Below are 25,715 nucleotides of genomic sequence, written 5' to 3'. Positions count from 1 at the left end.
ACTCCCAACCACTGTGCCACCAGGGAAGCCCTGATAATTGGTTTTTTTAATGTGGTATTTGAAACACGTGTTTTTTTTTAGGAGTTGAACTAATGAAACACAGTGGAACAGGCAGGCTCTCTGTCTCTTTATATATTTACATACACATATACATAATTTAAAAAATAAAATTAGGATCATACTATGCATATAATATTGTATTTTGCATTCATTACTTAATAGCATATTATAAGCATTTTCCAAGGCATTTTTCAAAAGTATGACTTTTAATGCCTAAAGTATTCCATTATATGGCTGTAACACACATTATTTATCCACTCCCCTATTCAGCATTTTGTTGCTCCCAATTTTTTTCTATTATAAAAAGGCTGTGATAAACAGTGACTCTGCCCACATCTCTTATTTTATTACAATAAATTTTAGAATCTGAATTACCTTAATGAGGTTTTCACAAGTATCAGTGATAGTGTGTCACTGTCACACATAATACAATGCTTAGCACACAGCAGACATTCAATAATTGGTAGCAATTGGACTTCCCTGGTGGCGCAGTGGTTAAGAATCCGCCTGCCAGTGCAGGGGACACAGGTTCAATCCCTGGTCCGGGAAGGTCCCACGTGCCATAGAGCAACTAAGCCCGTGCGCCACAACTACTGAGCCTGTGCTCTAGATCCCGCGAGCCACAACTACTGAAGCCCGTGCACCCAGAGCCCATGCTCCGCAACAAGAGAAGCCACCGCAGTGAGAAGCCCACGCACTGCAACGAACAGTAGCCCCTCACTCGCTGCAACCAGAGAAAGCCTGCACGCAGCAACAAAGACCCAACACAGCCAATAAATAAATAAATAAAGTAGTAAATAAATAAGATTGCCATCTCTCAAAAACCACTAAAAAAAAAAATGATTGGTAGTAATAAATAGGAAATCAAGTCCCTAAGAGGACAGACCTGTTCTGTCAGAGCTGAGAGGAGAGACGTGTGTTCCGTTTCATTAGGGGATGATGTAGGCGGACACTTGGGGTAAGCAGATGAGAAGGGATGCGGTGGTGGGTTTTGCTCCCAGAATTAGACTGGCCTGTCAGTACCTGAAATGAAATGATTCTCCATTTTGAGCCCAATATAACCTTCTCAGACGTGGTCCCCCTTAGGCCCCAGAGACCCACTGTGAGCACACTTATTAGCTTAATCACGTGGGGAGGGAGACTCTGAATGACATCGATCACACTCTTGATTCAGATCCTTCAGGTAGCGGGAAACTGTGATCAGAGAGCAAACAGCATAAATCATTGTGTTCTCAAAGATTATTTATTAGCTATTCTCACTCATGGTGGAAAAAAATAAATGAAATTGAAATAAGATGAAAATCCAACAACACTTCTTCCCCAAGGACCTCAGGCGGATTATACAAAATGGACCAATAGAGGCTTCGTGTTTGTAGCTCACTTACAGGAGAACTCATTAAAGCAGAAATCAAGTAATGACAGCCTAATTTCTTGTAAGGTATAGGGTCTGACCTGGTGCAATAAAGTCACAAGGACGATTCTTCCAAATAAAGAGACTAGAATGCTTATAAGTCTAAGAGCGACACCCCTTCCAAGCTGCACGGTTACACTAGGGCACTGCTGGGCTCCTCTTTGGAATGAGTCTTCCCAATCCAGACAATTCCATCACCTGTCCTTGCGGGTGGCCAATCTCTTCTTTGATGGCAGATTTGATTTCAGAGCAGAGTCTGGTCACCTGGAGCTGGATCAGACGAATAAGGGATAATGAGGTTCTGTGATGCAGTTGGGAGGTAAATGCTGTGAAGGTTAAAATAATGAGACCAGTTTTCTTATGTGGGCCACAGGTGCTGCTGAGGGCCCTCCCCAAAGAGGTGGGATCTTTACATCTCCACCAGGCGCCACGAGCCTCGTGAGACTAACCACGCAGCCTCCTAGGATGCGCGTGTGGAAGGCCAGCATTCCTTTGGATGCTTGAACTCCGGGCTGGTTGGTAGAACCCCAGATCACGCATTTAGCGCTCACCGGGAGCTACAGCAGTACCGTTTGCTCTGTCTTGCCTGTCGATTTAAAATAAGTTTATATTTGGTCTAAGAAAGCCCAGTTCTTAAAAGGATTTCCATTCTTTGGGGGCTGAAGGCAAGGGGCACCGTTTTGTTTTTCTTCCTTCTTTTCAAATGCTTGCTTCCTAGCCCACCGGAAGAGGTCTATGTGTTTGTCCTTCATGACGCCTGGCCCCTGGAGGCAGAGGGTCCATAGCACCAGTGGGGGCAAAGGGTCCAGTCTTCATTGGATGGCTTCAGGACAGCAACACGTGCTGGGAGAGCTGCAGCACCTGGTCACAAGGACGTCCCTGCAGTGTCTCTCTAGGAGTTCAGACACTGCCCCGGGCCTGTCCGAGAGGCACCCCTCTCCTTCCCCAGATCCCGAGCCCGAGGCCATGGCGGGCAAGGAGGCGCCTAGGCCTCTGGGATAGGGGTGTTGCAGTTCCCGTGGTAGATCCTGACGTGGCCCTCACACTGGAAGTAGGCATCGAAGACGTCGCTGTAGCCATGGTCCCTCCACCAGGTGCAAAGCTGCCGGTTCCAGGTACAGTCCAGCACATGGAAGAGCTCGGGGTGCTCCATGCCGATCATGGTGAAGAAGTCCTGGTCCCCGAGGTGACCCCGGAAGTGGTACTTGTCGGCCAGCTGCTGCACCTGTGCTGGCTCCAGCAGGCGGCCGTACAGTGGGGACTGGCGCATGGCCTCCAGGTTGAGCAGCATCACCCCGCTGTTGAAGCCGGGGAGCCCCTCAGGGGGAGGGCCCCCGACCCGGGTCTTGGGGTTCTCATGACGGAACTGCCAGAATGTGTGCCTGGGAAGGGGAAAGAGAACAGATTTAGCCTGATGTGTGTGTGTGGGAATAGTCTGCCAGTCCTGTTCCCCCGGGTCCTCACAACCACCCAGGAGGGAGGTTCCATTTTCACTCATTTTACAGCTGCGAGAACTGAGACATTCTGAGGTTCAGAATCTGTACCACACCGCCAGCAGGAGGCAGAGCTGGTCTGAGTCCCCCAAGTCCAAGCCTCACGTTCTTTCCACCACCCTCAGGATGACATCATCATCTCCATCAGTCACAGCCGTACAGACTTCGTCAGCACCAGGCACTGCATCCTATGAGACGGGTGTTCTCAGAGGCAATATGTCACCTCATGCCTGAGGAAACTGCACAGAGGGGTTCAGAGACTTCCCCAAAGTCACACAATCAGCAAATAGCACAAGCAGGGACTCAACCCAGGCATCTGGCTCCAGCGTCCACTTCTGAGGTTAGTAACAATCTAGGTGGAGCTTTCCACCCCCTTGTCTTTGTGATCTTGAAAAGGAGAGGAGAGAGAAAAGTTGGGAAACAGTTCTGAATGGTGATCAGGTAAAGACATAGGGAGCTAAAACACAGGCTGAATCAAAATCATTTTTTGCTTCAGAATAAGTCTCATTCATTAAAACCCCATGCCTAGCATTTCTGAAACAGCTCAGGTCCACCCATGGGTCAAGTGAAAGTGGCTATGGGACAGCCAAGTAGAATTATAGCAATTTTAGAAAGCAGGTCCACTCAATTTCAGTTTCTCTCTAGGCAGATTTAGAAATCTGCTCTAAGCCCACTGGATGTTACAGCCAAGGGGCCCCTCCTAGGTCCTTTATCCAAATGTTTCCATTTGGAGACAGGAAGTCAGATCCAGAAACCTCCCCGTGGGTGACAAGGTTAGAGCATGAGCCACTCTGTTCTCTAGCCTCTTTAACAGCAAGTTCCTGCACAGAATGGGCACAGGAAGGGGCAAAGAGAGACCCAGGCTCCATTCCTGCAGAGATGCCGTCACAGCAGAGGGGCCTTCAACTTGGAGGAAGGAGGAAAGACGGAGGGCCCTTTGTCGTAGGCAAGGGCAGGAGTGAGCTGGGGCGTGTCCTGCATCAGGCTCCATCCCGCCTGTTTTACCAGCTTCGCCTCTTCCCTAGAGTCCGTAGGATGGGGGATGCAGCAAACCAAAACCAGCTCTGCCCCCGGCCTGGAAATGCCACCCTCTGGCCTCCCACAGAGCAGCTTCCTGACCAACGACAGGGAGGAGCTGTGCAGTGAAGTGGGCAGCGCAGGGGAAAGAGGCCTGACCTGGGGTGGGCCACCCCGATGCATTTTCCAGTTCAACACATTTCTCTGGGTCTGGGACTAGAGAAAGCTTCCTTGAGGTCTCGCATATCACAAGGGGGCCGAGAGTTTGCTCCTGACCAGGGTAAAGCATTCCATTTGGACATTCTTACAAGTGGAATACACAGGTTCATTGTCTGAATTTCACCATAATTGGACTGTGAGTGGAACAGAGCTCTGGTGCCTACTTGGTGATAACAACCTTGGCAAAAATAAGCTTCCAAAGCAAACAGAGATGCTAGATCTTTCTAGCCACTAAAGCCTGCAGTGATGGGATCATAGCAGGGTTAGAATGCAGTTTGACAACTGTTAGTTCATTTTACCATATTTCTTCCAAATGGTTAATTTCAGGAACAGGTTGCAAACCAGCTAAAGTTCTACCAAATAGAACTGGGCTACCACGGCATGGTAGAGGAGGGACCCTCAAACCAGGCAAGGTTTTTTTTTTTTCACTATTCTAGTTGGAAATTTTATTACCCCACTCTCAGTAACTGATAGAGCAACTAGACAAAGGATGTGGAAGATCTGAACAAAGCTATCAACCAACTTGACCTAGTTGACATCTGTGGAACTCTCTACTCAACAACAGCAGAACACACATTCTTTTCTCCTGCAAATGGAACATTCACCAAGATAGACCATACGCTGGAGGACAAAACAAGTCTCAGTACATGGAAAAAAGTTAAAAATCATATAAAGAATGCTCCCTAACCAAAATGGAACTGCACTTGAAATAAACTAGATAGAGAAAAATTCTAAATATTTGGAAATTAAGCAACATACCTTTAAAACAATCCACTGGCCAAAGAAGAAATCATAAGGAAAATCAAAGTATTGCAAGTCATGTACCCTTTCATTTTCAAGAGCAGGTGACCAGCTGTCCCATGTCCTGAGAAACTGTCCTAGTCTCAGGCAAACCAGGACGGTTGGTCATCCATTGAAATGTTTGGGTTCAGTCTACAAGTTATGTGTCACCTTAGGTACAGGGCTTTTCTCTCCTGCTATCTTTTTTTTTTTTTTTTTGGTGGTACGCGGGCCTCTCACTGCTGTGGCCACTCCCATTGCGGAGCACAGGCTCCGGATGCGCAGGCCCAGCGGCCATGGCCCATGGGCCCAGCCGCTCCGCGGCACGTGGGATCCTCCCAGACCAGGGCATGAACCCATGTCCCCCGCACCGGCAGGCGGACTCTCAACCACTGCGCCACCAGGGAAGCCCCTCCCGCTATCTTTTTTAAGGGGAGGGTTCTATTGCCAAGGCACTGGATTCATTCTCCAGAGAGGAGAGACCGGGGGAAAGGAGACGATGGCAGCGGAGCGGCAGAGCCGGTGCTCGTGGAGCCCCGGGACACCTCATGCTCCATCAAGCCCACCAGTCCTTCCGTACTTCCCCCAGGGTTCTGTCCTCCCCTCCCAGAGGACGGGCGGGGGGACGTGGCACGGGCTGGTGGTGTGGGCGCGGCGGTCACGTCTGTGAGGTCTCCCAGCACCGCCATCGCCTCTGCCTCCTCAGCACCTGGCACAGCAGCGCCTCAGGAACCATGAGGTGATGATAAGGACTGAGGAAAAGGTCAGTGCAGCTCAGGCTACGTGGCCTTCAATGTCATCTGGCACCAGGGGCAGGAAGAGGTCAGGACAGTTGCCACTGCCGAGAAAAAAACCTGCTGCTTCTCTGAGCCCTGGATCCACCACTGCCAGGTCTATTTTGGGGGAGAGTGAGGAACAGGGACCCACGAGAGCATGCTCAGATGTTTGAGAAAGGTTCAGAAGGGTTTCTTTCGACTCTCTTGAGCAAGCTGGGGAGCAGAAGGGCCGTCGGCAGCCCCAACCTCAGCAGGGAAGCGCCCCCAAATCTTCTTGTCTACACAAGAGTGACCTTGCTGGGCTCCAGAGGGCAGGGCCAGAGGCAGAGAGGTAGATGGAACATCTTCCAGGCAGAGACCATAACCTAGGTGGCTCTTTGGGAACATGCTGCCTAGGACCACTGCTTAATCAAGACACAAGAGGCATTTTATAACAAAGAGCCAGAAAGAACCAGGTCTGGGACATCAGTACATTATGATTTGTAAGGAGAAGCAAGGGAGGGAAAGGAAATGGGAAATGCAAGCTGCCTGGGGTGTCTGAAGCAGAAACACAGCCTGAAAATGAACCAGTGATCCTCTCAGTACAAAATTACTGCCGTTATTTAAAGTGTTCCTACTACCCCAAGATGCACCCAGAAAAACAGAGCGGCTGCTTAAGGGAGTGGTGGGTTTCTCGGGCTTCCACGGCAGCTGGTTCTTGTGGAGGAGCTGTGTTAGCCTTGGGGTAGAGAGTGATAGAGGGACGTGGAAGGGATGAGAACTCACGTAAGGGGCTCTGATCCCACGTGGAGTGGCCTAACGGGGCGGGGTCCCCACTTCCACACCCACGGCAGCACATGCGGGCTGCAAAGCCCTCTTACAATTCTCTACCTCACTCCTCTCCCAGCAGTGCAGGGACATTGTTGCCTGCATTTTAACAGAGGGAACAGAGCCCCTCGGTTGTGAGGGGCAGGGCCCCGACTCGGATCCAGGGCCTCGGACCTCCAAGGTCCCTTGAATCTTTGACAACTTCAGATTCCACCACAGGCTAATGTTCCAAGGAACAGCACTTGGATTTCAATATTATCTCTGACTTTGGCTGGCAGACCCCAAGGCCACGGGTGCTGGGGACCAGGCCATCGGTGATGCAGCTGCTACTGGCTTGAAGGGTGGTGGTCAGCACCCCAGACCCTTGCCTTCCTCACGGGGCCTGGGCTGACCATGTATATTCACAGGGCACTGCCAGTAGCACATGCTGAGGCTGCAGGAAACCTCTGTATGAATGAAGGCATCCGATTCTGAGAGCTTCCAGAAGTTTCTCAGATTAACCTCCATGGCCACAGCCCAGCCATGTGGTGCTGCCTAATTGTTTCATTTGGGCCTGTGTGGAGTCTTGTTCCCACCCCCATGGTCACCTGGAGACCCACACTAGAGGGGATAAGGTTTCTTCTCCCTTAGAAATAAACTTAACTGTAAAACGAGGCCTCGTGCAGATGGTCCGTTGTAAATACCGAGTCCTTCCAGAAGTCGACGAGGCTTGCTGGGAAAGCACAAGTGAGGAGCCTTCAAGCACATCCTTCTAGTTACGGGTGATGCATTTTCTAAATTTTTTATATTGAATACGTCCTAATTAATAATCATAAAAAGGACTATTAAAAGCTAGTGGACTAGTTCTAGTGAGGAAAACCCATCCTTACAGGAAGGGGTGTTTGAAGTATTATAGTTTTGAAAAAGCAGAGCCATCTCCTCCCTCAGGTTTTCCTCTGATGATCATTGCTAAGGTCAGTCCAACAAGTCTCTCAACCGGAGGCCCTGGCTGAGAACCTAAAGCTCACGTTCTCCAGAAAAGGACCCACGTTGCTGTGAGTCGTCCCTTCCTCCTCCCTGCACACCACCCCAAATCACAGACTCTTTTGCCTCCCTGTTTCTTCATGATTTTTTTCTCCTGGGTTGGCCTTTCTCAGCTCCTAAGGCTCAGTTTTCTACTTTCACTTCCAAGAGGGGAGAAGCAAAGATGGGAACACACACTGGGCCCAGGCAGTCTGCACAACACCCCTCAGGAAGGTTCTGGAAGCCTGTGCCGACTCAGGCTGAGTTCAAGCCTTAGGTTCTCAGGCTGAGAAGGCCCTGTTGTAGGTCTGGGATTCACAAGGACGGCCTCACACGTGGCACATCTCCCCGTGGCTCACCCCTCGAGTGTGCCTCAGAGTCGAGGGCAAAGTCTCTAAGGAGCAAGGGAGGCCGGCCTCTACCCGGGGAAAGCTCACAGTCTAATCAGCAAAGACTGGAATCAGGAAACACTATTTCCCCTCATGCCCGTGCTTGTGTACCAGGCCCAATCAGCTCTTGTTTGACTTGGAAGGGACCCTGTTTTCCAGTCGTCCGAGAGGAAAGGCCAGGAGTGAAGAGCCATGCTCAGAGGCAGCCCAGTGTTCCACCAAGCCCCGGTCCTGCGAGGTGACAGGGGACAGTTCTAGGGGATGTGGGGATGATTTCATAGCAGTGGCACTGTCTCTCCATCCTGCCTCGGGCTGAGGCTGAGGTTGAGGTTCTGCGGGACGGGCGCTGACCCTTCATTCTCTAGGGGAACCACTGTCTTTTGGTATCAAACTGGCGAGGGCGTGGACCAGGGCTGTGGGCCCGCGAAGCTTTGAACTGCCTGTTTCCCTAGCGCATTTCTTACCACCCAGAGTCACAGCTGACCCTTGTTAGGATTTCCTGCTGGCAAGGCCTGAAGCAGGGAGGTCTCTGACTCCGCTGGTCAGAGAGGGTAAGAAATGTTCCCAAAGTCACACAGGTTATCAGAGGTAGGACTGACAGGGGCCCCTCATTGGCCAAAAGTCCACTCACCCGTGTCTCCTAGTTCTGCATGAGGTGAACAGGAACAACAGAGAGCACACTGAACTGAGAAGATCAATCGCTGATCACTCAGATATTTAACAGACTCAACCCATAACGAGGTGAGTGGAACATCCCCGCCCTCAGGAAACAGGCAGTGCAGCAAGGAGCTGAGACCTGGGTGTGAACACACCAGCGGTGGTGGTCCTGGGGTGGGGCTGGGGGGCTGCGCCTGGACCCTGGATGCCTGGGCTAGGGACCAGCAGGGTGAGCCCCTGGGCCTCTCAGGGCCTTGGTTTGCTCAGCGATCACGTAGGGATGTGGGGATGAGACACCCCTTAGGGCCATCCTGGACTCCAGGAGCAAACACATACCAGACCCTGCCCAGCGCCAGGCCCCTAGGAGTGGTCCTGGCCGCCACCATGGGTGCTCAGCCACTGAAGGCAGACGCCCTCCCTGCCCAGGCTCTTCTCAGGGTGTGGTGGTATCTCAGGGGTCAGCCCTCGTCCACCAGCCAGGCGTCTGCAGGTTTTTGTTTCAACATGGCTTCCTGCTCCAGGGAGTCTGGAATGACTGTCTGCCTCATTACCAAAGCAGCACCGGCTATGATCCGTCCACCTCTGTGGGACTCTAAAACCTGGCAGAGCATTGGAATCACGGAGCGTGAACACCCCTGCCGGCAAGGCTCTGACCTGCTGCAGGACAGCCCTCTGAACGCCCCCAGTCCTCCTTTGCTCTGGAGCCCTATGGGTGGCTTCACTGGGCCTGAGGCCTCCCCTGGCACAGCAACACCAGGGCACCAGCCGCTCCCCCGTGCCCTCAGGAGGGGTGGGATGCCCCTCCCTAAAGCATCCGTCCCCATCCCTGGCCCTCCCGCCATTCCCCAGCCCGCCGGACGTCTCGGCTTTCCCCCAACACCTGCTGTCCTAGAGCTGTGAACAGGTGGGTGGGGCTGGGGAACCCATCACCACTCCATCTGACAAATGGCTCTAGAGCACTGAGGTGCCGGCACTGGGCTGGGCCCTGGAGGGCTGCATGGCGAGGAACTGGGGGAGGCACAAGGGACAGAGATGATGGGGGAAGAGGCATTGCAGGGTTCAGCCAGGCAGACGGAGCTCAGAGGGGCTTCAGGCCTAGGCTACTACAGGGGTGGCGGAGCCGCCAACAGCACGGCGGGGCTGGGAGGATGCAGAGGGGAGTGACCCTGTTCAGTCTCGAACAGATGCCCAGCAGGGAGCTGGACACAGGTGTGTCACAAGCACAGTGCAAAGCAGGCAGGACAGAATTCTGGAGAGTGCTGACATTTAGGGAATGGAGGATGAGGAGCGAGGACACAGGTAGGACCTCTGAGTAGCCGAGCCGCCTGTCCCCCACACTGACGCGGGCCGTGGGGCCCCCTGAGGAGCTGCACCGACCTCCAGCTGGACCTGCAGGCCCACTGTGGGCACTTTAACCCCACATCCCCCAGCCCTGTGTCCCAGGTGCCCGAAGTGCCCCCATCCAATCCAGTGGGCCTCCAGGCCTTCTCTCCCCAGATGCTGCCCTCCAAACCCTCTTACTGACAGCGACTGCCCATTCTCTGCCTCCCATTTGAACAAACACTGATCAGGACAGAATGACACCCCAGACAGCACTAAGTATCTCCAGCCTTCCCTCCCCAAGTAGAAACCAATCCTGCTGCCACTCCCCCAGACTGCAGGGATGCACACTGCCTGCCCCGACACACCCTTCCAGAGCTGTCCCCCCACCATGCACCGCAGCCACACCATCAGTCTAGCTGCCTCCTCACCTCCCTGCTCGTCACCTCTGCCCACCACCCATACCCTCTTCTTCTCTGCTCCATCCCTAGGGCACCCTCAATAATTTCAACAGCCACGATAAGAGCTTCACCTTGGCCTCAGGATTCTTCAAGCCCTACTTGAGCTAGCCACTTGGCTCCCCATTCTGTGCACCTTGCCACCAGAAGGCACTCTGCTCCAGATTTAATGTGATTCTTACCAAATTACCCATGACTTTTTTTCACAGAACTAGAACAAGCAATCCTAAAATTTATATGAAACCATAAAAGACCCAGAATTGCCAAAGCAATCCTGGGGAAAAAGAACAAAGCAGGAGGCATAAGACTCCCAGACTTCAGACAATACTACAAAGCTACAGTAATCAAAACAGCATGGTACTGGCACAAAAACAGACATATGGATCAATGGAACAGAATAGAGGGCCCAGAAATAAACACACACACCTATGGTCAATCTTCGACAAGGGTGGCAAGAATATACAATGAAAAAAAAAACAGTCTCTTCAACAAGTAGTGTTGGGATAGTTGGAGAGCCGGATGTAAATAATGAAGTTAGAACACACCCTCACGCCATTCACAAAAATAAACTCAAAATGGCATAAAGAATTATAAGACATGACACCATAAAACTCTTAGAAAAGAACACAGGCAAAACATTCTCTGATATAATCATACCAATGTTTTCTTAGGTCAGTCTCCCAAGGCAACAGAAATAAAAGCAAAAACAAACAAATGGGACCTAATCAAACTTACAAGCTTTTGTACAGCAAAGGAAACCATAAACAAAACGAAAAGAGAACCTATGGACTGGGAGAAAATATTTGCAAGTGATGCAACCAACAAGGGTTTAATTTCCAAAATATACAAACAGCTCATACAACTCAATAACAGAAAAACAAACAACCCAATCAAAAAATGGGCAAAAGACCCAGACAGACATTTCTCCAAAGAAGACATACAGAGGGCCAACAGGCACATGAAAAGATGCTCAACGTAGCTAATTATTAGATAAATGCAAATAAAAATAACAATGATGTATCACCTCATACCGGTCAGAATGGCCATCATTAAAAAATCTACAAATAACATGCTAGAGAGGGTATGGAGAAAAGGGAACCCTCCCACACTGCTGGTGGGAATGTAAGTAGGTGCAGCCACTATGGAAAACAGTATGGAGGTTCCTCAAAAAACTAAAAATAGAGTTGCCATACGATCCAGCAATTCCACTCCTGGGTATACATCCAGACAAAACTATAATTCAAAAAGATACATGCACCTCTATGTTCACAGCAGTACTATTCACAACAGCCAAGACATGGAAACAACCTAAATGTCCATCAACAGATGAATGGATAAAGATGTGGTACATATATACAATGGAATACTACTTAGCCATAAAAAAGAATGAACTAATGCCATTTGCAGAAACATGGGTGAACCTAGAGATTATCATACTAAGTGAAGTCAGAAAGAGAAAGACAAATACCATATGATATCACTTACGTGTGGAATCTAAAATATGACACAAACAAATTTATCTATGAAACAGAAATAGACTCACAGACATAGAGAACAGACTTCTTGTTGCCAAGGGGGAGGAGGAGATGGGGAGAGATGGACTGGGAGTTTGGGATTAGCAAACGCAAACTATTATACATAGGATGGATAAAACAATAAGGTCCTACTGTATAGCACAGGGAACTATATTCAACTACTGTATAGCACAGGGAACTGTTCAATACCCTGTGATAGACCATAATGGAAAAGAATATGAAAAAGAATGTATATATATGTATAACTGAATCATTTTGCTGTGCAGCAGAAATTAACACATCACTGTTTATCAACTATACTTAATAAAAAAATTTTTAAAAAGGCACTCTCCTCCAGGGACAGGGAGCTGAGCTAGATCCCCTCTGACCACATACCCATGGAAGCTGCCAGTCGGCCCCTTGGGAGTCTCTGGGGCCCACCTCTCCTTATTTTCTAGATTGTCAGTCTTTCCTAGCTCCCCTGGTTCACCCCCTCAATCTAAACTGCCCCTCAGCACCTCACCACATGCCTGGAACGTGACAGTGTTGAAAGCCATAGAGAATGAAGACCCAGAAATGCTGCAGGAGGTGCCCGAGACCTTTGGGAGGTGAGTGATGGAGCCTAAGAGGCCAGACACTTGGCCCTGGGGACACAAGAGCAGGGGGAGCAGAGGCAGGGCAGGCAGATACACCAGCAGCAAAGAGAGGGCAGAGGGAAGCGTATTTAGAGAGAGGGACGCGAAGCCACATGCCAAGGGAAAGGGATGCGTGTGCCAGGCTGAAGAGAAAGGAAACAGGATGAATGGCAGGGTGGCACTCTGAGGAACGATAATCATGATAATGGCTAATATTTAGTGAGTACTATGTGCCAGGCCGTTTTAAGTTCATTTAATGTTTGTAACAAACCCATGAGGTAAGAACTATTATCTCCATTTTATAGATAAGTGTGATCGGAAGACATAAAACATTTGCCCAAGGTCAGAGGAGCCAAGCAGAAGAGTTTGCCAAGAAGAGGGAAATCCTGGGACGCATCTGAGCCTGAAGGAGGGACAGAAGTCAGAAGGTGCAGTGGCTCTGAGGTGGGAGCAAGGGTTATTTTAAAAGCTCATTTTTGGTCACCTCTAAATCTTGGGAAGATAAGAGGTGAAGTCATCTCTGGAGATAGAGGAGCTGGGGTGCAAGAAGGGCCTGAGAAAGAGAAATCGTCTATGAGGGCCCCTTGGAAATGCGATAAGGAATCAATAAAAGATGAATAAAAGAATTTGCTGGAGTAGGGAGGGCGTGAGGAAGCTCTGGATTGATAACCAGGGTATGCCTTATTCACCTTTATGTCTTGAGAGCCTAGCATGGGCATTTGATTCCCAGCACACCCGTGAGAACTGCTAAGTTTCAAATGAATGAATGAACAACACTGGAGTCTAGCCAGGCTCTTTGGTGGAGTTAATGGCGGACTCTGGGAGGGCTCACGCCAAGGAGGATTTCCCAGAACTTCTGCTGCCAGTGTCCTTGTCCTTACGGTGAGGCACAGCCACCCCCCACCTCTGCAAAAGACCCTCCAACACTACCAGTAGAAAACTGAAGCTTAGAAGCTAAACATTTTGAGGGAGGGGGAAGACAGCGGAAGAGTAAGACGCGGAGATCACCTTCCTCCCCGCAGATACACCAGAAATACATCTACACGTGGAACAACTCATACAGAACACCTACTGAACGCTGGCAGAAGACCTCAGACCTCCCAAAAGGCAAGAAACTCCCCACGTACCTGGGTAGGGCAAAAGAAAAACAGAGACAAAAGAATAGGGACGGGATCTGCACCAGCAGGAGGGAGCTGTGAAGGAGGAAAAGTTTCCACACACTAGGAGCCCCTTCGCTGGTGGAGACTGCGGGTGGCGGAGGGGGGAAGCTTCGGAGCCGCGGAGGAGAGCGCCGCAACAGGGGTGCGGAGGGCAAAGCGGAGAGATTCCCGCACAGAGGATCGGTGCCGACCGGCACTCACCAGCCCGAGAGGCTTGTCTGCTCACCCGCCGGGGTGCGCGGGGGCTGGGAGCTGAGGCTCGGGCTTCAGTCGGAGCGCAGGGAGAGGACTGGGGTTGGCGGCGTGAACACAGCCTGCAGGAGGTTAGTGCACCACAGCTAGCCGGGAGGGAGTCCGGGGAAAAGTTTGGACCTACCGAAGAGGCAAGAGACTTTTCCTTGCCTCTTTGTTTCCTGGTGCGCGAGGAGAGGAGATTAAGAGCGCTGCTTAAAGGAGCTCCAGAGACGGGTGTGAGCCACGGCTAACAGCGTGGACCCCAGAGACGGGAATGAGACGCTAAGGCTGCTGCTGCTGCCGCCACCAAGAAGCCTGTGTGCAAGCACAGGTCACTGTCCACACCTCCCTTCCGGGGAGCCTGTGCAGCCCGCCACTGCCAGGGTCCCGGGATCCAGGGACAACTTCCCCGGGAGAATGCACAGCGCGCCTCAGGCTGGGGCAACGTCCCGCTGGCCTCTGCCGCTGCACGCTCACCCCACATCCTCACCCCTCCCTCCCCCCAGCCCGAGTGGGCCAGAGCCCCCGAAGCAGCTGCTCCTTTAACCCCGTCCTATCTGAGTGAAGAACAGACGCCCTCCGGAGACCTACACGCAGAGGCGGGGCCAAATCCAAAGCTGAGCCCCGGGAGCTGTGCGAACAAAGAAGAGAAAGGGAAATCTCTCCAAGCAGCCTCAGAAGCAGTGGATTAAATGTCCACAATCAACTGGATGTATGCTGCATCTCTGGAATACATGAATAGACAACGAATCATCCCAAATTGAGGAGGTGGAATTTGAGAGCAAGATTTATGATTTTTTCCCCTTTTCCTCTTTTTGTAAGTGTGTATGTGTATGCTTCTGTGTGAGACTGTGTCTGTATAGCTTTGCTTCCACCATTTGTCCTAGGGTTCTATCCGTCCTTTTCTTTTTTCTTAAAAAAATTTTTTTTCTTAATTATTTTTTATTTTAATAACTTTATTTTATCATACTTTATTTTATCCTCTTTCTCTTTCCTTCTTTCCTTCCTTTCTTTCTCTCTCCCTCTCTCTCTTTCTTTCTTTCTTTCTTTCTGTTCTCCCTTTTATTCTGAGCCGTGTGGATGAAAGGCTCTTGGTGCTGCAGCCAGGAGTCAGTGCTGTGCCTCTGAGGTGGGAGAGCCAACTTCAGGACACTGGTCCACAAGAGACCTCCCAGCTCCAAATAATAAAAAACGGTGAAAATCTCCCAGAGATCTCCATCTCAACACCAACACCCAGCTTCACTCAACGACCAGCAAGCTACAGTGCTGGACACCCTATGCCAAACAACTAGCAAGACAGGAACACAGCCCTACCCATTAGCAGAGAGGCTGCCTAAAATCATAAGAAGTCCACAGACACCCCAAAACACACCACCAGATGTGGACCTGCCCACCAGAAAGACAAGATCCAGCCTCATCCACCAGAACACAGGCACTGGTCCCATCCACCAGGAAACCTACACAACTCACTGAACCAACTTTAGCCACTGGGGACAGACACCAAAAACAACAGGAACTTACAAACCTGCAGCCTGAAAAAAGGAGACCCCAAACACAGTAAGATAAGCAAAATGAGAAGACAGAAAAACACACAGCAGATGAAGGAGCAAGATAAAAACCCAACAGACCTAACAAATGAAGAGGAAATAGGCAGTCTACCTGAAAAAGAATTCAGAATAATGATAGTAAAGATAATCTAAAATCTTGGAAACAGAATAGAGAAAATGCAAGAAACATTTAACAAGGACCTACAAGAACTAAAGATGAAACAAGCAATGATGAACAACACAATAAATGAAGTTTAAAATACTCTAGATGGGATCAATAGTGGAATAACTGAGGCAGAAGAATGGATAGGTGACCTGGAAGACAAAATAGTGGAAGTAACTACTGCAGAGCAGAATAAAGAAAAAAGAACAAAAAGAACTGACAGTCTCAGAGACCTCTGGGACAACATTACACGCACCAACATTCGAATTATAGGGGTTCCAGAAGAAGAAGAGAAAAAGAAAGGGACTGAGAAAATATTTGAAGAGATTATAGTTGAAAACTTCCCTAATATGGGAAAGGAAATAGTTAATCAAGTCCAGGAAGCACAGAGAGTCCCATACAGGATAAATCAAAGGAGAAACATGCCAAGACACATATTAATCAAACTATCAAAAATTAAATACAAAGAAAAAATATTAAAAGCAGCAAGGGAAAAACAACAAATAACACAGAGGGGAGTCCCCAAAAGGTTAACAGCTGAACTTTCAGCAGAAACTCTGCAAGCCAGAAGGGAGTGGCAGGATATATTTAAAGTGATGAAGGAGGAAAAACCTACAACCAAGATTACTCTACCCAGCAAGGATCTCATTCAGATTTGATGGAGAAATTAAAACCTTTACAGACAAGCAAAAGCTGAGAGAGTTCAGCACCACCAAACCAGCTTTACAACAAATGCTAAAGGAACTTCTCTAGGCAAGAAATACAAGAGAAGGAAAAGACCTACAATAACAAACCCAAAACAATTAAGACAATGGGAATAGGAACATACATATCCATAATTACCTTAAATGTAAATGGACTAAATGCTCCCACCAAAAGACACAGATTGGCTGAATGGATACAAAAACAAGACCCATATATATGCTGTCTACAAGAGACCCACTTCAGACCTAGAGACACATACAGACTGAAAGTAAGGGGATGGAAAAAGATATTCCATGCAAATGGAAACCAAAAGAAAGCTGGAGTAGCAATTCTCATATCAGACAAAATAGACTTTAAAATAAAGACTATTAGAAGAGACAAAGAAGAACACTACATAATGATCAAAGGATCAATTCAAGAAGAACATATAACAACTGTAAATATTTATGCACCCAACATAGGAGCACCTCAATACATAAGGCAAATAGTAACAGCCATAAAAGGAGAAATCGACAGTAACACATTCATAGCAGGGGACTTTAACACCCCAATTTCACCAATGGACAGATCATCCAAAATGAAAATAAATAAGGAAACACAAGCTTTAAATGATACATTAAACAAGATGGACTTAATTGATATTTATAGGACATTCCATTCAAAAACAACAGAATACACATTTTTCTCAAGTGCTCATGGAACATTCTCCAGGATAGATCATATCTTGGGTCACAAATCAAGCCTTGTAAATTTAAGAAAATTGAAATTGTATCAAGTATCTTTTCCGACCACAACGCTATGAGACTAGATATCAATTATAGGAAAAGATCTGTAAAAAATACAAACACATGGAGGCTAAACAATACACTACTTAATAACGAAGTGATCACTGAAGAAATCGAAGAGGAAATAAAGAAATACCTAGAAACAAATGACAATGGAGACACGACGACCCAAAACCTATGGGATGCAGCAAAAGCAGTTCTAAGAGGGAAGTTTATAGCAATACAATCGTACCTTAAGAAACAGGAAACATCTCGAATAAACAACCTAACCTTGCACCTAAAGCAATTAGAGAAAGAAGAACAAAAAAACCCCAAAGTTAGCAGAAGGAAAGAAATCATAAAGATCAGATCAGAAAAAAAATGAAAAAGAAATGAAGGAAACGATAGCAAAGATCAATAAAACTAAAAGCTGGTTCTTTGAGAAGTTAAACAAAATTGATAAACCATTAGCCAGACTCATCAAGAAAAAAAGGGAGAAGACTCAAATCAATAGAATTAGAAATGAAAAAGAAGTAACAACTGACACTGCAGAAATACAAAAGATCATGAGAGATTACTACAAGAAACTCTATGCCAATAAAATGGACAACCTGGAAGAAATGGACAAATTCTTAGAAATGCACAACCTGCCGAGACTGAATCAGGAAGAAATAGAAAATATGAACAGACCAATCACAAGCACTGAAATCAAGAATGTGATTAAAAATCTTCCAACAAACAAAAGCCCAGGACCAGACGGCTTCACAGGTGAATTCTATCAAACATTTACAGAAGAGCTAACACCTATCCTTCTGAAACTCTTCCAAAATATATCAGAGGGAGGAACACTCTCAAACTCATTCTACAAGGCCACCATCACCCTGATACCAAAACCAGACAAGGATGTCACAAAGAAAGAAAACTACAGGCCAATATCACTGATGAACGTAGATGCAAAAATCCTCAACAAAATACTGGCAAACAGAATCCAACAGCACATTAAAAGGATCATACACCATAACCAAGTGTGGTTTATTACAGGAATGCAAGGATTCTTCAATATACACAAATCAATCAACGTGATACACCATATTAACAAATTGAAGGAGAAAAGCCATATGATCATGTCAATAGATGCAGAGAAAGCTTTTGACAAAATTCAACACCCATTTATGATAAAAACCCTGCAGAAAGTAGGCATAGAGGGAACTTTCCTCAACATAATAAAAGCCATATATGACAAAACCACAGCCAACATCATCCTCAATGGTGAAAAACTGAAAGCATTTCCACTAAGATCAGGAACAAGACAAGGTTGCCCACTCTCACCACTCTTATTCAACATAGTTTTGAAAGTTCTAGCCACAGCAATCAGAGAAGAAAAGGAATCCAGATTGGAAAAGAAGTAAAGCTGTCACTGTTTGCAGATGACATGATACTATACATAGAGAATCCGAAAGATGCTACCAGAAAACTACTAGAGCTTATCAGTGAATCTGGTAAAGTAGCAGGATACAAAATTAATGCACAGAAATCTCTGGCATTCTTATACACTAAAGATGAAAAATCTGAAAGTGAAATTAAGAAAACACTCCCATTTACCATTGCAACAAAAAGAATAAAATATCTAGGAATAAACCTACCTAAGGAGACAAAAGACCTGTATGCAGAAAATTATAAGACACTGATGAAAGAAATTAAAGATGATACAAAGAGATGGAGAGATACACCATGTTCTTGGTTTGGAAGAATCAACATTGTGAAAATGACTCTACTACCCAAAGCAATCTACAGATTCAATACAATCCCTATCAAACTACCACTGGCATTTTTCACAGAAGTAGAACAAAAAATTTCACAATTTGTATGGAAACACAAAAGACCCTGAATAGCCAATGCAATCTTTTTTTTTTTTTTTTTTTTTTTTGCTGTACGCAGGCCTCTCACCGCTGCGGCCTCTCCCGCTGCGGAGCACAGGCTCCGGCCATGCAGGCTCAGAGGCCATGGCTCACGGGCCCAGCCACTCCACGGCACGTGGGATCCTCCCGGACTGGGGCACGAACCCGCGCCCCCCACATCGGCAGGCGGACTCCCAACCACTGCGCCACCAGGGAAGCCTGCCAATGCAATCTTGAGAATGAAAAACGGAGCTGGAGGAATCAGGTTCCCTGACCTCAGACTATACTACAAAGCTACAGTAATCAAGACAGTATGGTACTGGCACAAAAACAGAAAGATAGATCAATGGAACAGGATAGAAAGCCCAGAGATAAACCCACGCACATATGGTCACCTTATCTTTGATAAAGGAGGCAGGAATGTACAGTGGAGAAAGGACAGCCTCTTCAATAAGTGGTGCTGGGAAAACTGGACAGGTACATATAAAAGTATTAGATTAGAACACTCCCTAACACCATACACAAAAATAAGCTCAAAATGGATTAAAGACCTAAATGTAAGGCCAGAAACCACCAAACTCTTAGAGGAAAACATAGGCAGAACACTCTATGACTTAAATCACAGCAAGATCCTTTTGGACCCACCTCCTAGAGAAATGGAAATAAAAACAAAAATAAACAAATGGGACCTAATGAAACTACAATGCTTTTGCACAGCAAAGGAAACCATAAACAAGACCAAAAGACAACCCTCAGAGTGGGAGAAAATATTTCCAAATGAAGCAACTGACAAAGGATTAACCTCCAAAATTTATAAGCAGCTCATGCAGCTCAATAACAAAAAAACAAACAATCCAATCCAAAAATGGCCAGAAGACCTAAATAGACATTTCTCCAAAGAAGATACACAGATTGCCAACAAACACATGAAAGAATGCTCAACATCATTAAAGAAATGCAAATCAAAACTACAATGAGATATCATCTCACACCGGTCACAATGGCCATCATCAAAAAATCTAGAAACAATAAATGCTGGAGAGGGTGTGGAGAAAAGGGAACACTCTTGCACTGCTGGTGGGAATGTGAATTGGTACAGCCACTATAGAGAACAATATGGAGGTTCCTTAAAAAACTAAAAATAGAACTACCATATGACCCAGCAACCCCACTACTGGGCATATACCCTGAGAAAACCATAATTCAAAAAGAGTCATGTACCAAAATGTTCATTGCAGCTCTATTTACAATAGCCGGGAGATGGAAACAACCTAAGTGTCCATCATCGGATGAATGGATAAAGAAGATGTGGCACATATATACAATGGGCTATTACTCAGCCATAAAAAGAAACGAAATTGAGTTATTTGTAGTGAGGTGGATGGACCTAGAGTCTGTCATACAGAGTGAAGTAAATCAGAAAGAGAAAGACAAATACTGTATGCTAACACATATATATGGAATATAAGAAAATAATGTCATGAAGAACCTAGGGGTAAGACAGGAATAAAGACACAGACCTACTAGAGAATGGACTTGAGGATATGGGGAGGGGGAAGGGTAAGCTGTGACAAAGTGAGAGAGTGGCATGGACATATATACACTACCAAACGTAAAACAGGTAGCTAGTGGGAAGCAGCCTCAGCACAGAGAGGTCAGCTCGGTGCTTTGTGACCACCTGGATGGGTGGGATAGGGAGAGTGGGAGGGAGGGAGACACAAGAGGGAGGAGATATGGGAACATATGTATAACTGATTCACTTTGTTATAAAGCAGAAACTAACACACTATTGTGAAGCAATTGTACTCCAATAAAGATGCAAAAAAAAAAAAAGAATGAACAAAAGAATAAGGGACTGTAAGATCAGATAGCAGAAATTTAAAAGAGGAGAATATTGATGAAGGTGGTGGAACAACAGTTCAGAAAGGCAGTTGGGAGACAGTGCGCCCTGGACCCTGTGAGCTGGGGCCATGTGGGTCTTCATCTGGGGGAGCCAGGTCTCCTCCAGTGTGAGGATAGAGAAGGCAAGGCAGAAAAGGTGGTCCCTTGAGCTCTAGAATCCACACCTGTGATGAGATGCGTGTGTGACAAAGGTGAGCCATGAAGAGCCGTAGATGTAACCTGACCCAGTGGTGCCCACAGCCCTGTGGACAATGCCCTTCCCAGTGCTGGCTCTGAACGAGCCCCTAGCTTCCAAGTAGCGGGGCTTGTACATCACTGCTAGGGAGCAGCTCAGATCTGGTGTGAGCCCTGGGACCAACCAGGAGACTGCAGGGCCTGCAGCCAGCAGGCTGGGCTGGTCACAACCCACGTGCAGAGGGCCCCAGCTCAGCTCCACAATCCTGCCCTTTCCCAGAAGCTGGGCTGAGGGAGGGACTTTCATCAGGGTGAAGACAAAGCCAGAGAGAGTCACCTTCAGAACTGGCTCACTGCTCCCAACAGCCCCATGGCACTAGGGGACACGGGAGAGAAGTGCCCAGGACACATGCCGCGTGTTTTCCGGGGCAGTGAGCAGAGCATAGGCGTGTGCAGTAAGGGTGATGGGGAGGACCACGGGTGGAATTTAACCTTGTGCCCGAATTAAGCTCAACACCAGTCCAGCCCGGTGTCCTTCACCCTGGTGTGGCTGAGCCGGGCACAAAGGCAACCGAGCTCCAGGAAAATGTGTTACTTCGCAAGCCCAGAAGCAGTCTGTGAGCTGTCCCACTTCATCTCAGCTAACCCCTGCCTTTGCCTGCCCCTGCTCGCTGTCCCACACATTGTGGCATGGGTCTCGGTCAAGGGTGAAACAAGTGATCGGCATGTTGACACAAACACTGGGGATCTCCTCTCACCTGTCAGGCACACGGCAAGGCACCGTGGGGGGACAGCGACCAGCCAGACACAGGCCCTGCCCCACAGGAGCCTATCACGGGCAGCAGCACTTCTCAGATGTCACCATGCCAGGGACTTACCTGGGATCTTGTTAAAATGCAGATTCTCATTCAGATGCTGCATTTCTGACAAGCTCCCAGGTAATGCTGATGCTGCTGGCCCGACGATCATACTCAGAGGGGAAAAGAAAGGTATTTTTAATAATTTTATAAAGAAATGAAAACCACATGAGTAGCAGTGATATTTTATCATGAAAATGGCCATGAAATAGGTGGCACGGCCACTTGAAAATTTTTATGCTAGTATTTGCTGAGCCTTCTCACGTTGCACAGTCCTGGGGGGCTGCTGGGGAGATGCTTCCTGGAAGCAGGGCGCTTATGGTGCCAGGAGGGAGGGCCCAGGTCTGCCGCCTTCCATCCCCAGGGATTAGCAGTCAGTCTGGGGTGGAGGGGGAGGCAGGTATGTATTAGCTGTCCACTGACTTGAAAACAAGTGCCGGTGCATGACGGAGTTAAGAGGTTCTGAGGCAGACAGTCCGCGTTCACGTCCTGGTGTGCTGCTCACTACCCTGCACAAGGTGCTAAAGTGCTTTGTGCTTCAGTCTTCCCATATGGAAACAGGGCTGTTGTGAGGATTTTATGAGATAACACAGGTACAACAATCCCATCAGACGAGATGATGGAAGCCAAAGACACAAGTCACCTTCAGTGGGAAGCAGTGTGGATTCTCTGTGGCTCAGTTCCCACCCCTGCCCCACTGAGATGACCCCTGGAGTCTCTCCTCCAGTTTCCCCAGCACCAGAGGCCTCTGCCCTCATCAACTCCTTCTCACCCATATCCCTAAGTCTTCAGTAAATATCTGTTCAAAGCCTGGTACAGACCAAGCGCCGCACCTGAAACAATGAGGAGGAGGAAGAGGAGCTGCCACCACTCAGCAGCCCTTACTCAGCTTTACATACATTCTCTCAATCCCTCACGACAACATCTAGTCAGTACGGATGAGGAAGTGAAGGCTCAGAGAGGTTAAGCAATGTGCTTATGGTCACACAGCCCTCCTGCGAGGCTAAGCCCAGAGGTGAGGCTGCGGGGGCAGGAGGAAGTGCCCTCCCTGCTTAGTGTTGCGCTCCCAGAGGGGCCCATGAAGGTGTGGAGCCTATAGGGTGGGCTCTCAATCTCCTGTGCTCTCACCAAGTTCAGAGCTGGAGTGAGAAAGAACTCAGAGAATGGGTTATCAGGGGAGGTCTGGTTGGTGGAGCAGAAGACAGAACAGGGGATTCCACACACCAAGACTGGGGGTGGGGTGTGAATTTCATCAGGCCAGTCCCAACCGTGGAGCAGGCTCTGTGAGGGTAGAAGGAAAGCAGGAGTGAGCCGGCGTGCTCCCTGCCCCAGGTGCACTTAGAGGCAGGAAGCCTGGTTCCAGTCGTGGCTCTGGCCCTGGAACCAAAATCCCGTAGGTGAAAAAACCTCTAGAGATCACCCAGGAACACAGAGAGTGGAAGCAACTTGCACAAGATCACCCACAGCTGAGACATAACAGCTCACATGCCCGGGCACCACAAAGCTGCCTGAGGGCCCTCCCACACCAGCAAGACGGCAGCCTCAGCTTTTGTCTCATGCTTTTCCAGATTCTGACCAAGGAAAAACACATGCTTTTTTAGGGTCATAGTACATCAGTTCTTTCCCTAAAATACTTAGGTCAGCCCTTGCTGCCTGTTCTTCACTTGCCGTCATCTAGTAAGTTTAACCACCCAAGGATGCTCTCTGCAAACCCCCCACCCCTGCACACAATCCCAGGACCCCATCAGTCTTCGGAACCCAACCGCAGGGACCCATCCCAGCGGCCTAGAGTGTGCAGGAAACTGAGGACACAAAGGTGAATCACACAGAGGCCTCTGTCCCGCAGGAACCATTGAGGATGGGACGAGTAGTCACCACACTGGGGACGGCTCACCTTGGCTCTTGGCAGGGAAGTCTCTCTGGCGACGCCAGAGGCGGGCATCCTGCCAGCCAAAGGAGCTCAGGGTAAGAAAGGGAGGCCACAGAGGCAGCCACTCCCAAATTCTCTCAAAACACTGAAACCCTCCAGAGTCCATGCTTCATCTGTGTGGCCGCAATGTCTTCATGTGGACAAAGGGCCATCCCCATGAGACTTAAATTATTCAAGCATTCTAAATCCTCCTGCATGAGGTCAAGTAGGCAAAGAAACTATTGTCATTTGGAAGTTCAGGCTGAGAACAGAAGGAGGCTCAGTGGGGTCCCTGCAGGATGGTTCAGAGAAGGGGTGTGTGCTCTGGAGAGAGAATATCTAGGTTTGCCCCCAAGGCTCCACCCCTTTCCAGCCTCTCTGCAAGGGACAGTGACTTGGGACCAGTGTCAGAGAGTCCCATCCCCAACCCTGGCCCTGCAGTGAAGTCAGAGAGAAAGGGAGCAGGCGTTCACCTCCCTGTGCCCCTCACATCCCAAGAGCCCTGCCCTGCCTGTGGGCTGTGGTGGGCGTTTATGAGCCACCATCTGTGTATGGTGACAAGCTGACAGAGTCCAGGACGGATGAAGGGAGACCACCCCCATCCTGGGCTCATTCTGACTATTCCCCCCGCGGCTGACCTGGTTTAGTTCATGCTCTTGGGCCCCTCAGAGCCTCGCCCTTTGGGGGTGGTGATGGCACAACCAATGTGCTCAGCACAGGAAAGAGGCCCTGGATGGCGGGCTGGGCCAGCCTCCTCCTTCACCCCAGGGCTGCCCGGAGGCAGCCATGCCTTCACCTCTGCCTTCTGTGCTGTGTGGGCCTCCTGCAACTCCGTGGTGGCCCAGATGCAGAAAGACTCTGGGGCTCTTTAAGCCTCTCCTCACACAAGGGCAGCATGGGGGCCGTGTGCAGGGTGGGGCGGGGGCAGCAGCATTAGAGGTCATCTGTAAAGAGCACACCTGAGCCACACAGGCCTGGCCTCCAGCCCACCCAAACACCCAGCTTGTTCCTGGCCTGCCAGCGTCCCCTCACAGCTGGCTGCCCTCTGTGCCCCGAAGCCCCGCGGCTTGGCACTCCACTGTGCTGTCTTCGCTGTTTTCTTTCTTTCAAAGAAGGAAAGAAGAAATTCCACAAAACAAGCTGTCCTCCTGACAGGCCAGCTCAGATCGCAGTTGAGCTAGGCTGAATCAAAGAGCAACATTACCAGGGGGTTATCAGAACTGTCTGGCTCAGAAAATAAACAACTCCTCAAAGATGGCCTGGAATCTCGGCAGCTCCCTGTGCATGAGTTGCTGGGACTGAGGCCCCTCCCGGTCTCTAAACATGCCAGGGGGTCCAGCAGAGACCGCAACCGCAGACCTGCAGTTCCATTCAACAAGCACAGGGATACAGAGCAGGGGCTGTGGAGTCAGGCCTGGGCTGCAGTCTCAGGGCTGCCCTTTCCCAGAGGTAGGGCCTCCAGCCAGTTATTTAACTCTCTGAGTATGGGCATCTGTAAACCTGAGAGAATGAGATCTCTTTGAGGCTTAAGTTGAAGTGCCAGGGGAGAGCCTGGCACATTTATTAATTGAAGAAATACTTACTGAAAACCTACTATGTGCTAGACACCATTCTAGGCCCTGGGATACAACAATAAACAGGAAAGACAACTATGATTCCTACCCTCGTGGAGCTTAGTGTCTGGGAAGGATGCAGACCAGCCAACAGGCAATCACAATTCTGGGTGATAAGAGACAGGATAGCACAGCAATGGGGAGTTTTAAGACCCCCAAAGAGAGGCTCCTCACCCAGTCTTGAGGGGTTCAAGGAAGCCTTCCTGGAGAAACTGGTATGTGAGCCCCGATGCGAAGACTCAGGCAGGTGA

At 48.7% G+C, this 25,715-nt stretch overlaps 1 protein-coding gene across 1 annotated transcript in view; it reads right to left on the bottom strand.

Annotated features, from left to right (window-relative positions):
• Positions 1 to 2,456: 2,456 nt before the first annotated feature.
• Positions 2,457 to 25,715, bottom strand: part of XXYLT1 (xyloside xylosyltransferase 1) — a gene marked incomplete at both ends in the record, with an annotated part of 196,686 nt that continues 173,427 nt past the window's right edge. The window contains one exon of the mRNA XM_079705339.1: positions 2,457 to 2,853. Within this exon, the coding sequence (XP_079561465.1) occupies positions 2,457 to 2,853 (397 nt within the window). The remainder of the gene's footprint in view (positions 2,854 to 25,715) is intronic.

This window comes from Hyperoodon ampullatus (genome assembly GCF_949752795.1).
Source record: "Hyperoodon ampullatus genome assembly, chromosome: 5".
Taxonomy (NCBI): Eukaryota; Metazoa; Chordata; class Mammalia; order Artiodactyla; family Ziphiidae; genus Hyperoodon; species Hyperoodon ampullatus.
Note: the sequence above shows the minus strand (reverse complement) of the source record. Positions and strands in the feature narration are given on the sequence as shown.